The 13,636-nt window shown below is 43.7% G+C and overlaps 1 protein-coding gene across 2 annotated transcripts in view; it reads left to right on the forward strand.

Annotated features, from left to right (window-relative positions):
- Nucleotides 1–13,636, forward strand: part of NGEF (neuronal guanine nucleotide exchange factor) — a 43,230-nt gene that overhangs the window by 4,816 nt on the left and 24,778 nt on the right. Inside the window, exons 2-3 of one of the 2 annotated variants that reach the window (XM_065748580.1) lie at nucleotides 4,573–4,920; nucleotides 8,474–8,588. In XM_065748580.1, the coding sequence (XP_065604652.1) occupies nucleotides 4,683–4,920; nucleotides 8,474–8,588 (353 nt within the window). In that variant the 5' untranslated portion in view covers nucleotides 4,573–4,682. Of the gene's footprint in view, nucleotides 1–4,572; nucleotides 4,921–7,117; nucleotides 7,235–8,473; nucleotides 8,589–13,636 lie in introns of those variants that run through there. The other variant, XM_065748581.1, reaches the window with a different exon arrangement.

A 13,636-nucleotide genomic window follows, 5' to 3' on the forward strand; every position in this document is an offset into this window, starting at 1 on the left:
TCAACACTTCTATTTACAAGAGATATACCAAATGTTTGTAGTTAGGAAACATGTAGGGCCAAATAATGTAATATTCTTTCAGCCAACATCCCCAGGCTTATTGTCTACTTTTTTTTTCCCTCTGGTTTCTGCTGTGAAGCTCTTTGTCCTGTCTCTCGCTTGATGGTCAGTCTGTCCCCATGCTCCTCATTGGTTTCTCCACTCCCATGCCTTAATCAAACATTACCTCGGCCTTGTACCTAAATAGTTCAAATTCTTCTGTGAAATGTCACGTACCTTTACTTTGGACGGGCACATGTGCTTAGCTGTCTCTTGCAGCCATTTAAAAGAAAGGGCTGGGATTGCTGGCTGTTCCAAGGAGTGCTACCCCAACCAGTAAGAATGGAAACATAAATACGTGCATAGCTGGGCAGCGAGGGCCCTGATGGCTTTAGCTGGGGCTGCTGAGGCATTGCCAAGCTCAGCTGCCTCTGCATCCTTCTGCTGGAAGTCAGTTCCCCTGCAGCAGGGGTGTCACAAAATGGGACACGCTGGAGTACCTGACTGGCAGCACTCTGAAGGCTGTGCGTTATCTTAAACCACTGATGAGGCAGAATGAATTCATAGCTACATCTGCTAGAGCCCAGGGCTGAGTCTGTGGGCGTTGCTATTCCCCTGACTCTGACAGAAATATCTCTCAATGCAAACGCAGGCCTGAGCCCGTGTGGAGCCCCAGTGCCTTCAGCAGGGCCCACCCGCGAGTGGCACTCCTTAAGGGATTGGCACCCACGTGAGCAAGAACGGCAGCAGATGAGTAAGGCCTGCTGCTGGATTTTGGACTGTGCCCCATCCCTGTTTTAGCCTCATTATGATGCAGAGTGAAATACTTTAGAGATGACATTCCACTCCGCTCTTCAAGCAGAGGAAGAGAGGGAAAAAAATCAACGTCTCAGACACGAGGAAGGATGTCATGGGGGACTGGCGGTGGCGAGAGGCAGAGGCTTATTTTCGGTTTGCAGAAGGCTTTCAAGAGAATTAAAACATTTTAGAAAGAAACTGATATGATGTAGCAAAATAAGCGTGCTCAAAGTGTGTTTAAAGAATAAATATTAAAGAAGCCACCTTCGTCCTGAGAGGTTGAAGGCAGTCCTAAAAGAGCTCCATCTGGCTCATCAGATAGCCAGGAAAGCTGCATCCCTACATTCCAAGTGCAAAACCTTCCAGGGGAGGTCATTAATTGAAACAAGTTTGCACGTGTAAAAAGGAAGAAAAGATTATATCATTTTCTTCACCTTCTGCAGTACAGATCCACTCCAGCCAAGACAGAAACATCTGCATTGAGCCCAAGGCTTTCCATGGAGTGATACATAATTTAAATGGGCATCTACTCTCTGTGTCAGAAGTTAAGGTCACAGCAAAACGAGCACATTGCTACATAATTCACTGCTGGGGTTCCCTGCCCTCTTTGGTTCACTTACCTTCCTTCTGGTCTGACACAACCCTTGCATGTTTTGAGTGCCTCCTCAGGCATATGAATGCTCTAATCTCGTCCTTAGTGGCAGGGATACATTCAACAGTCAGATGAAGGCAATTTGTCTTCTGTGACTCTGTCCCTGTGCAGAGAAAGTGTATAGTCAAGTTGTACTCACATACGTTAGTTCTTGCTTCAGAGCATCCCTGCACTGCATAGCTGGAGATCTCAGGCTATCTCTATTACTGATCAGGCAACCTCCCAGACTAGGCAACAGCACTGTAGGACACTGGTAAATGAAATCACTGGGCATAAACTAAGCATCTACAAAGCACAGTAGTTAAGACAGGTTCCATCCTAGCCTCTCAGGAGCAGCAGTGGGTCTCTGTTTCACATCCCCCTTCCCCATGTCCAGGGCCACACTAATGCTCTTGTACAACTGGGATTTTGTGCTTACTGAAAAATGCCACGTTTTTGCGAGTTGGCAGGTAAAATTTCTATACAGTCACATTCCTGGAGGCTGAATTTTGTATGAGTCAAAATGCATATCTCTAACACTGCTAAACAAGCATCACTTACTGCTTTTCATTGCTGTCATCCCTCATTGCTCTAACCTTTTCCCTGCACTCTGTTACTTCTTGAACTTCAGGATAGAAAGTTTGCTTTCAAAGCAAATTCAGCTAGCTAGTGACACTGCAGCAAGACGTGATATCAGGATATTATGTGAATGTAGTTGGGATGGGTTATTCCCATGACAAGACCTGGCACTCAGCTGCCTGTGACTATCAGAGGTGAATGCCTTGGTCAAAAATTATCCACAAACACTCAGACAGGGATAGCTGTTATCCACACCTGCTTGATTCACTCCTTCTCTGGCACTGAGTAGTTTGACTGCTACCAAAATAATGTAACTTTGAATGTATCCTTTAAAACCGTGACTTTTTTTAACACACATAAAGCAGCTGCAAGCCAGGACTCTTTGAGTGACATACTATGAAATGGTTTCCTAATCATTTCTTAGAGTATCAGTTTCGTTCTTCTTGCATTCTTATTAATGAAAGATAAAATACTTCCATTCTTTATAGCAAACATAACAAGCAAATCTCCTTTTGCTCCTACCTCTCCTAGAAAACAAGGAAGTCTTTCCCTCCTCCACTTTTATAATCACTTTTGGCCGGCCACCTTGCTTGTTATGAACTGCTTGGTAGCCCAGCAGTGCTCCCGCTGTTCAGGATGGATGCTCTTCATTCCTCTGACAGACAAAAAAAGGTATTCTGGTGAAGACAACTGCACGGGTTGGACAGTGCTACTAAACACATTATTATGGCTTTGGGTAAGCCAGCGGAGGGAGTTTCACTTAGTCATACAGAAAGCTCCTTCTCTGTCAGAAACCTCTCTATCTAGGCCATCTGAAGTATACAGGAGCTTTGATATAGAGAAGGTTATCACAGATCCAACTCCTTGGGCAGTTTATGGAAGAGAAGTGAATGAAAAATAAGTGGTTGTTAGAGTTTATTGTTAGGAAAGATTATACGTGCAATATTAGTTGTGGTCCAGTGAACTGAAATGCTTCCATTACAGTTACAAGGATCAAGCCTTTGGGGCTTCAGTTCTGGGACAGGAAGAAGCACAGTCAGAAAAGCAAGCGAAAAGAAACAGCTTCTTTTTTCTTTACAAGCTGTTCCCAACAGCAGCTGTTTTTATTTTCCTGTTCTACTGAGCCACAGAAACAGAAACAGACTTAGAGAATCTCTATACCTGAGTGTAATTTTTAAACCAAACTTAACACCACAACCAACAAATGAGTCCTTCATACACTTCCAGTAAGACTGGAAGTAGTCCCAGAGCAACCACCAGCTCCAAACAGCCCCAGAGTCATGGCAGAACTGAAATCAGGATGTAAATTTAGCAGCCATGAGCTGCATGCTGTGGTTTAGGTTATGAAGGGAAAATGCAGACTTTCTGAACTGCGGAGGCAGATCAGAAGTGGTGCACTCAGGCCCAGTGCACCATTTCATATTGTGACCCATCCTTTACAAGGAGCTATGGGAATTCTGGAAAGCAGAGGATTTGCAGGTGATGTCTGGACTTACTGCAGTGATCCTGGGGGAAAGCAAGAAGAAAGTCTGTGGTGCACATGGGTTCACTGAGGTTGACCCAAAACAAAAACTGATACAGTATATGAGATGCCTTCTAGAGTATTGGCCTGTCTGTACTGTAACAAACCAGTGACACATATAGCATTAAAACAGCATGTAATTACTAATCTATAGCACTATTTTATGCCCTTTTCTCACTGAACTGTCAATTTTATGGTCACTTCTCCTATCCAGCATCTCTTTACTATTCACATTAGCCCCATCAGTCATGAAATCACATATGTACTTAGAAAGGCTTTAACAGCCTCAAGAATTCAACGGGACAAAGCCAGCAATGAGCACTGAAGTCCACATTTTACCTGGTTTTGGAAAGGCCGAAGGCTCTGCTGCTGTCTTGATGTTGTAGAGGTCTGTCTCCTAGAAATGCCTGGGAGTGCTGGCCCAGCCCATGCACTGACACACAGCACAGCAGTCCGTGTCACTGAGAGGGAACATCGGCACAGGAGAGCAACTCTGGGAAATAAAACCAAGTCTGCACACTCCCCATTGCTACCTTCTCTCTTCTACTTTCATTTCATAGCAGTTAAGGACTTTTCTTCTTATATGCACTGCGGGAACGAGTACTGTTAGTAAGTGTTAGGAAGCCACTCAGCCCTGTAAAACACATTCATTCTTCTATTACAGTGCGTAATACACAGATAATAGACGGATTAAGAGAGCTATCTCTTTGGGTTTTACTTTATATTTCATAACATTTTCATCATGGCAAACAAGAACTTAGCCATTAGCAGTACCTGCTGTAAATCAGCTAGCAGTCTACTGCTCACAAGAGACAAAAGTGGTCATCAGTGGAGCAAACACAGGACAACGACGAACACATAAAAGCAGTGCTCAAGGTCTCCTTACTCACAATATCAATAACAAATCCTGGAAAGTCTCCCCTTCCCAAAACAGATGATGCAACCCCTGGACTAACTAGGATATTTTCTTCTCTTTTCACGTTTTGCTCTGTTTTGTTTCTAGGTCTCCGGCTCTCACTCAGGTAAAGCTGATGGAGTTGTGGACACTACCTGCCTGCTGCTGCTCTGCTGCTGGGCCATTCTCTCAGCTGCTTTAGACGAGATCTGAAAGCTATGGATGGGCACGGAGGAGAAGCCCCTGGTGGGCTCCAGCGGAGTATTTCTCGGTCATTTTCAGTCTCTGAAGGTGAAGATGAGTCAAAAGATGCTGACTCAGCAACCCACGAGGGGGACTCGCACACAAACTACATTGCCATTCAAAGAAATTCCAAGTACTACCGGTCCATGAGGCTGCCAAACAGATCGAAGAGAAAGACTGCAAGGGAGGCAATGACTGCAGGGCATGCTGCAGGTGAGTACTGACCCAAACAACATTAAGCTTCCTTTTTCCATTGAGATTAAGAACTATGGGAGTCAATGAGGTTAGGAAAGCAATAGTGAAAACAGAGAGCAGATCCAGTGGTCAGTGCACTACACCTGCTCTATGGCATGGCTCATGTGGCAGAGAGGTGCCACAATTCTTTGCTCAGCCTGGAGATGCAAACTGGTTTCTTGTTAAAATGAGCTTCATAGGGAAGAATCTACAGAAATCTGTGACTCTGCTCTCCCACCCTCCCTCTAAGAGACTAATAGTTTAAACAGTGAAAAAAAGCTGTCAAAAAGATTAGAAACTTCTTTGGAATATAAAAAGAATGTATTGAAAAAGTGGGATCTACACAAGGCATCGTATGGCAAGCTGAATGCCGTGTAAGTAAATAGCCAGCAAAGACAAAGCAGTGCACTTAGGGACCAAGCCTGTGGAATTTGAAGCAAAGGGAATGAGGCTACTCTGAAAAGTGCTGTCACTTCTCACTGAAGATAGCTCTAAAAAAAACACTTCTGAACTCTTTGGTCAAGGAGGCTGAAATAAGAGAAATACTGCATGCGTACACTGAGGATAAGTTGAACAAGTTGGCTAAAAGGCTTCTGAGGGAACAGCACAGGGCTGTGTCAGGGGAGGGCTGGGGGGTCAGGAAAAGGCTCTGCCCCAAAGGGCAGTGGGCATGGAGCAGCTCCAGGGCATGCCACAGCACAGGGAGCACCGGGACACGGGGATTGGATTGTGGCTGGCTCTGCATGGAGTCAGGAGTTGGACCTGATGATCCTTGTGGGTCCCTTCCAACTCGGGATGCTCTGTGGTTCTATGAACAGTACAGAGCATGGCTGTAAAATGAGACTTTCACTGAGCTGGCATGTTGTCTGAGCAGCTGTCTGTGAGAGAAATGAGTTATGGGAAGCCAAAAAGAGAGCCAGGAAAGGAGCTGTCTCAACACACTCAGAAGTGCTGGAGCCAGGGCTGCAAGCAAAAGCTGTTGTCATTCAAACACTAAATGAGAGAGACCTGGAACTGTGAGTACAGAACACGTGCTCTGCTTGGTCACCTCAGTGTTCAGAGAAACTGAATTTTATAGCTTCTTGTGAATAAAAGGGATTGCAGCAAAGATACCAATTCCATCTTGAGATTACAAACTTTTAAATAATCCACCGGCCTCTGCACTTTGGCTAACTGTACGAGTTGTTAGTTAAAACTATAACACTATTTCTGACATTTGAGATGATTTGAGATTTGATGCATTCCATTTGAGATTTGATGCAAGGCATCAAGGACTATTACTTTGTTATGCAGTAGTAAAGCACATCGGTTCAGGCCCTGAAAGCAAACCATGTTCTCTAAGAAAACAAATAACAGAAATCCTACACTTCAAAATAAAGGAGGCCTGGGAAATGTCCCCAAGAAAATAGGTGTCTCCTGCCTGCCTTGCCAAGGGAGCCATGCTATTTCAGCAGTATAAAGGCCCATTCAACCCTGTGGCAAGGACAGAAGGAAAGTTCCCTCCCTTCTCCAAGTTTCCAAGCAGACAGCAGCAGAGCAAAGAGCTGTTTAATATTCTGCTACTGTTGTCAATGAGGTTTGTGGATAAACTGAGCGCTGCCAATGCCAGAGCAGACCGGCTCTCCACCCTGCCAGTGCAGCAGCAGGACCCGAGCACAGCCATCCTCTCACTGCTTCCCCAGAGCACTGCTGCAAAGCAAGCTGAGAAGAGACTCGCCCTCTCTCCGGATCCCTGAGCATCTCAGCATCCAGACTGCTGCTGAGGAGGTCCCCTGCCCTGTTAGCTGCAGCAGGACCAGCGCACAAGGACACAGCTTCTTCATACATCTGCAGCATCACAGCATCAGGACAGCAGCGCAGGAGAGCATCCCTCCTGTCTAGCCATTGTCATTGAGGAAGGACAAACTAAAAGAAAGGCTTATCTCTTAGCAGCTCGTTAGAGCATCCACAGGAGCTGACCTGCGTTTCTTTCCCACATATTCCCTTCCTGTGTTACATCTGCAGCTTTTTCTTCCATATCTGCAATTGTTCAGCAAGACACACTGGAAACATTTCTTTTCTCCAGTTCGTACAGCAGAACTTGGGCTATGAGCTATAGATCTTTCTCCAGTACGACTGTAGCAAGTCCAGCTTTTAAACTCAGCTAGGATTGAGTAAGCAGCCTTCTCCCTCTACTCCACTGACTCCATCCCCTCTCCCAGAAATTGGACAGCGGGGGCTTTTACAGCAGCCTCACTTGTAGCAGGAACTTCTTCTGACAGCACTTGCTGACGTGCATGGAAACAAGGGATGGGTGAGCTCTTTTATCTTGACTTCAAACCCATTTGAACGGCAGCTATCCATGAGTGTGACTCAATCTCAAATGCTAACCTGTTCTCATTTTACTTAGGAAATAAGGGGAGGAGAGGGGAAGGAAAGAAGAAAGGAAGAGAGGGTAAAGTACAGGGAAAAATACAGGGTAGGACACCAAACAGGAGAAATAAAGACCCAAGAAATGAGAACAAGAAAGATAACCTTAAAGCATATAAATCCAGAAGAGAGAAAGGCTTTTATATAGGCTCCCTTTGCACTAGTCTAGCTTTGGCTTATAGCCTAGGAGTTGTAAAATAGAATAGATTCTTTCTGTTAAATGGAAAATGAGTTTGTGTTTTTTTAAGCAGTCTCCTCTGACAGGAGGCTGAAATGCTTTAAGTATTCAAAAGGCAAAGAGAAAACTGAAGCTACATTTTGTAAGCCTCTAGCATTGTTTGAGGCAGCTAAGGAGTCTGGATTTCACTCTTTCCATCTGAAAATCCATAGCACTGATTAAAAGGGTGTGGCAGAAACCAGCTTCAGTAAGTGTTGACCTGACTATGCTGTCACCAGTTTGAAATGCAAACAGAATTATGACTTAGACCAAAATATTTCTAAAAAAAAAACCAAAAAAACAACAACGCCATTTATCAGCAGGCCTCAAACAACAGGAGGTTTCATTTGAAAAGTGAGATGCATCGCCTCCTGCCAAGTACTGAAGTAATAAGCCATGGACTTAACACAACTTTGGCTCCCTGTGAAAGGAATGGAGGTTCATCTGAGGAAAAGTAGAGAAGCAATTAAAAGTAAAGCTCCTGTCTCACCCAAATCTAGCCTTGATTTATCCAGTAAACTGAGCATCTACTGTGTGCCTGAAAGCAGAGCAGCAATGAAGCCCTGACTCGAGAAACAAATATGAGCAAGAACTGGCACACACAGCTAAACCTTTTTCCCTTAAAGAATTGCACTGAAAATGCTGGTCAGAGAGCCACTTGGAAATGTAAGAACTGATATAGTACATCTACCTTCACCTTTTCTTGCACCAAAGGTTGTGCAACCATGCGCTACATGATGATGACGTTTAAGTCTGGCTTGGAAAGCCAAGCTAAAATGTAGCTTTGTGTCTGTGGGTCTTCCTATTGCCTTTGGTACAAGAAAATCACTATCTACAGTATAAGTGAAGATGACCCTTAAGAAAGCAACTATTTTAACACCCTCTTGGCTTTTCCTTATGTCACAGGTTCACTCAAGAACAATGAGCCTGTCAAAGAGCCCCTGAACGTTTTGTCTCATAAGGGATCACCAGCTCCAGTAGACTCTAATGAGGCAACTTTAGAAGAACTATTGATCCAAAGGTAAGGAGTGCACGCTCAGGGTATTCATTGCACTTCCACTGGAGATACAGAGTGGTGTCAGAACAAAGATGATGGCTTTTGAAGACCAGTTGGACTGAGCTGCAGCTACCAGCCCCTGCCTTCTCACCTTGGCTTGTAGTGCTGTTTTGGGTTTTGTTGTTATATATCGTGTAGTACTGAAGCTGTGGTGTAAAGGTTCTTATTGGCATGAAGTTGGAGAAAAAAGTGAAGGAGCAGAGGGGGAGTGACAAGAAGATGGTGGGGAAAACTGAAAAAAGGAGAATGCATAAGCAAAGAGGGGATGCTATCTTAAGAAGCTTAGTGAGAGAATAAGGAGACCCTGCAGGCATTGCCTGATAGAACTTCCCAGTACAAGGGTGATCCCATTCTCAGCGTTCCCAGAGGGCTCTCCTGAACGTTGGTATACAACCTCATACAGAAAACAGGTTTTTGTCTTTGAAGAAATAGCTACAAAAATGTTTCCTGAGGCATTTTGGTTTTGTATTTGCCATTTACTTTCAAGAATCAATAGCCAGTAGGAGTCTTTTCTGGTCAAAATCCCTCAAGAAAAAGGGAAAAGCAAAAGGCCCTGATTCCATCATCAGTATAGAGCAGAGCCAGGGGAGCATGATGGCTCCATGCCAAAGGTGAACTGCAAGCAGGTCCAAACACAACTGACCAATCAAGCAAGATTTGCAAACGGAATGGAAATCTCACCTGCAGCATCTCAGAGGTGTTATATTTCAAGGGGCTGACAAAAGGTTAAACTGCATCCCTTGCTCTTTTGCCACTGCAGCTAGGCAGAGTGGTGAGCAGCTACCAAGGCTTCCATTTTCTAACACACAACTGAGGTATTCTCCCCAAATCACTCTCTGGCTCTTCATTATGTGTGTATAACCACGAAGTGGTCCCTACCTGTGCTATAGAAGATCCAGTTGACAGCACTAACACTTGCCCTCTAAAGCACATGCATTATACTGCACAGAGGGGTCTTAATTACTGAGCCAAATTGTTTTGGCACAGTGCTTAGTGTACATTTCCTAATCAAGAAGACGCCAGTGAAAAAATTTAGCCAAACTGTCAAGTTGGATTTAAATAAATTAATTGCCCTGGCTGAAATTGATTGCCCTTTGGCATTAAACTGAGCATAAGAAACTAGACAGTCACAGTCTGCTGAGATGTCATAGTCATCTGTCTTCCTCTGCTTGTGGCATAATCATCACTGTCAGTCTCTGACATCGTGACACCACCACTTAGGCAGCTCTGAAACATGCACAGTCTGATTCTCCCTGGAGCTGGAAACAATGAGTCTGTGCTGGGAGTCAGTCTTTATCAAAGGTGCTGCTGTGCACAGTGCTTGACAGGTCAGTGCAAGTTCTAAGTCATGTGTCTGCTAAAAGCAGGCAGTCAGTGCTGCTGAGTGGCATTGCATTGAAAGCGAGCTAAGAAATTTGACAGAGAATGAGACCACAGTTCTGGCTCAAACTGAGCTCATGTCCTCCTCCTCCTTTCTCTAAAAGATCAGCTGTAATTTGTAAGAGAACCAGCAGAAATTTGCACTGTGAAAAATCTGCAGGAACCTAAGGGCATTGCCATTATTTGCAATAATCACTATCCTACTCCTTCTACAGGAGAAAACAGGCCATTGTGCAGAGAAGACATCCAAAATTTTGTCAGGGATCTCAAGAAATGCATTTAGCCTCTCCCTGAAAGAAAAAAACCAACGAAAACAACCTAGTACCTCTCAGCAAAGAGTTCTGAAAGCAGAAGATAGTTCTGCAGAAAGGAGAGTAGGAGTACTTCTAACCAGAACATAAGTTTCTCAGGAGTGAATCACCATGGTCCTGAGGGCAGGTGGGACATCAGTGCTGCATCTCTTCACACTCACTAGTGTCCTGACTGCACTGTATAAATGCTAGGGCTGGGCAGGCTCAGTCCCTTCTCCTTGCATGAAGATGCCAACACGGATGTGTTTGCAGGTAGGGATGTCACTTCACATATATCCCTGCTACAGAATTTAGGGCAGGGAGTTGCCACAGCAGGGAAACGTAGTAAATGTTTCAGGAAAATGAACATTTAACTAAAATGAACTCAGGAGGGATTTGGATTTTAACACTGAATAAGAAGTAGCACTGCAGACTCCTTCAAACCCACCAATGGTTAGAGACTATTTTAGCACTGCAGACTCCTTCAAACCCACCAATGGTTTGAGTCGTCATCCCAAATCAACCCTACACCCTCCATAAGGCACTTATGTAGAGCCCTTCTATACCTAACTATTGTCAAATTATTCTTTCCTTATTACCTTTCTCCCTGTGACCTCCAGCTCCCCCAAAGCCTTCTGGAGCTCTCCACAGCATCCTGTGGCTCCCTCCCCGTCTTCCACGCTGTACAAGTCTCCAAACCTCTCTCATGATGATCCCTTTCCCTACCATCAGGTTAACTTCCTTGCACATCTCAGTGCTGAACTTCTAGAGCAACTTCTGTTCGTCAGCGTAACCACAGCCAAAGACCTGGAAGGAACTAAGCTCGCAAGAAAGCCTCCCTTTCATACTGCCATCAGTCCTTCCAGCTTCACAGTGGCAGCAATTGTGCAGGTTGAGATCACAGAAAACCACCACTGAAAAACACCCACCCAGGGAGTCCATCCATAACTGTCAGCCTCAGCTGAAAGCAGCTCCCACAGAGAGCAGAAAATTAGTCATTTCAAACCCCAGAAATGAGATGCACCAATCAGTATCTACCCTATATTATCAGCTAATAGGATGTTGACTTCTCTTCATTTCTAATACAATACAGATGTTTTATCAGCACGAGCATGTTATTGACCTACCGTTTCCCACTGAGTCAGATGCCAGAAATGATACATATTCATTGTGGGCCACTAGAAACAATGGAGAAGAAACTCAATGTGAAATCTCATGTCACAAAGCTCACTGCAAGGTCATTGATTTAACAGTTCAGAGAAATCAGTTTTCTTTTATGAAACCTCCAATGCAGAGAAAAAGAAAGAAAAGAAAAAAAAAATCATCTAAAATAGTGGATTACATTTATCTGAGCTAACAGAAAAGGAGCACTACAACAGCAAACACAGCCACCTTCAGCAGAGAGAGGGAATCTAAAGGGATATACACTTAGAAATGGATATCAGAAAGAAACAACTATTTACGTAAAACAGTGTCAGGCTCTGAAGTGTAAATGTGGGTTAGCTTCCCACAGCACAGCACTGTTTGTCCTGGGCAGCAGAGGGCACTGCTTTAATAGCCTGATTTAACCAGAAAAGAGGGAAAAGCCCCTAGAGAGGCTGAAACCTGCATTGCAAGAGGTCGTACTCGAGTTTCCTCCTAATTATGAAATGAATTTCCTACAGTCACCTCTTTACATGTTGAACAAACAAAGAGAGAAATACTGTTCATATCCTTCTTTCCATACAATCGCAACCTTAAGAAGCCTGTGAGCAACAGCATTTGCAGGAGAGGGGGTGGGTTGGGATAGAAAATTTAAAAACAAACATTTATCTCCAAAAAATAGCCATTTTAGATGTTAAATGTTATTAGTATCTGATTCTCAGATTTCACAGGACCGTAGTACTCCATAACATTTACAATCCTACTTAAGTATGCTTCCAGCCTGCAGCCAATGGAGAACTAAACCCAGTATGCCCACCTATTCCACCCAGGCTCTGCTCTTCAGGTCTTTCAGCCCAATCAGTTTTTCATTATGCAGCAACATTCAGGCTCTGCCCTGCAGCTCTCCCAATGCAATCTGCTTCATCTGGTCAAACCCTGGTCCTCAGGTCCTCAAACAACTCTGTTGCTTCACTCCTTTTCTATCAACCCTAACTTTTGATTCTCCACCTGATCTCCTCAGCCTGATGTTTCTCAGATGTGTTATTCCCCTCACACTCAGCACAAGGGTCACTGAGGGTAGAGAAGAAGCAGCCTTGATTTGCAGTGCCTTGAACCATACCAGGCCATTTCTACAGCTGAAGTATCAGAAGTGTTTTTCTCAGCCCTGGACAGGGAACATGTTCTCGTGTTCTTACAGCAGCTCAGGGAAATTTACATGCTAAAATCCAAGTCTTGAGTTTGTGTGTATTGGATAGAGTGCAAAACAGCCTATAATCTTCATGGATTTTTCACAGGACAGACAAAGATGAAGCTCTGAAAAGCCCTAATTTCAACCCGTGTTTCAAGCCAAAGCTTCTCAGAGGATTAAAAAACCCAAGATTTCTGTTTTATTTTAATAGGCATCCCATAATATCTTTCTTAACCTAAAAGCAGTTGAGTCCTTTTTTTTTTTTTAAGAGAAAGTAGCAGCAGTCCATGGCAGGCCATCAGGAAGTAAGAAGTCCTAGTGATTCTGAGCATCAAAAGGTTATAAGCAGGTAAAAATCTCATCATAGGAAGTTGTGAACATTTTTAGTTGTCAGTAAGACTGCCAGCCCCAACAGATTTAATTAAGGTATTTTGGTGAAAGCTTAAGGAGACTCAGGAGAACAGATGTGCCCTTGGCCTTTATAATCTAAAAATATTAGGGATGAGGAGTTCCACTTATCTCTCTGTAAAAAAAAAAAAAGAAAAAACAGGATTAAAAACTGTGCTTTTGCAATTTGTTGTCAAAAATACTACTAAAAAACAACACATGAGCAGAAAGAACCTGAACAAACCTACATATGAAAACACACAATTAGGTATAATGTTATTCGAATCTATTAATAACTTCACACTTCTCCGCAAATTTGGTTAGCTAAGATTAAAACAGTGCTTCTTCCTTCATTTTGTGGCCTTTCTTGGTGTGAAACTCCCACTGCCTAAAGGGTTTGGGGAATTTTTCATGAATAAGATATGCTGGGTCGCATCTTCTCATTTTCAGTTTCGGAAAGATGATACTTGATTTCTAAAAAACTGCTGTGAGACAACAAAAACAAAATCCTGCATCCTGATGTCATCTGAAAACCAACTCTTTACATAGCTTTATTCTAAGGATTGCTTTTGAATTCAGACAAACTTAAGAAAACTTAATTGGAGGATGAGGATAATTTCCAG

This window comes from Cyrtonyx montezumae, unplaced genomic scaffold (assembly GCF_038088225.1).
Source record: "Cyrtonyx montezumae isolate F1298 unplaced genomic scaffold, pur_monq_1.0 scaffold_5, whole genome shotgun sequence".
NCBI lineage: Eukaryota > Metazoa > Chordata > Aves > Galliformes > Odontophoridae > Cyrtonyx > Cyrtonyx montezumae.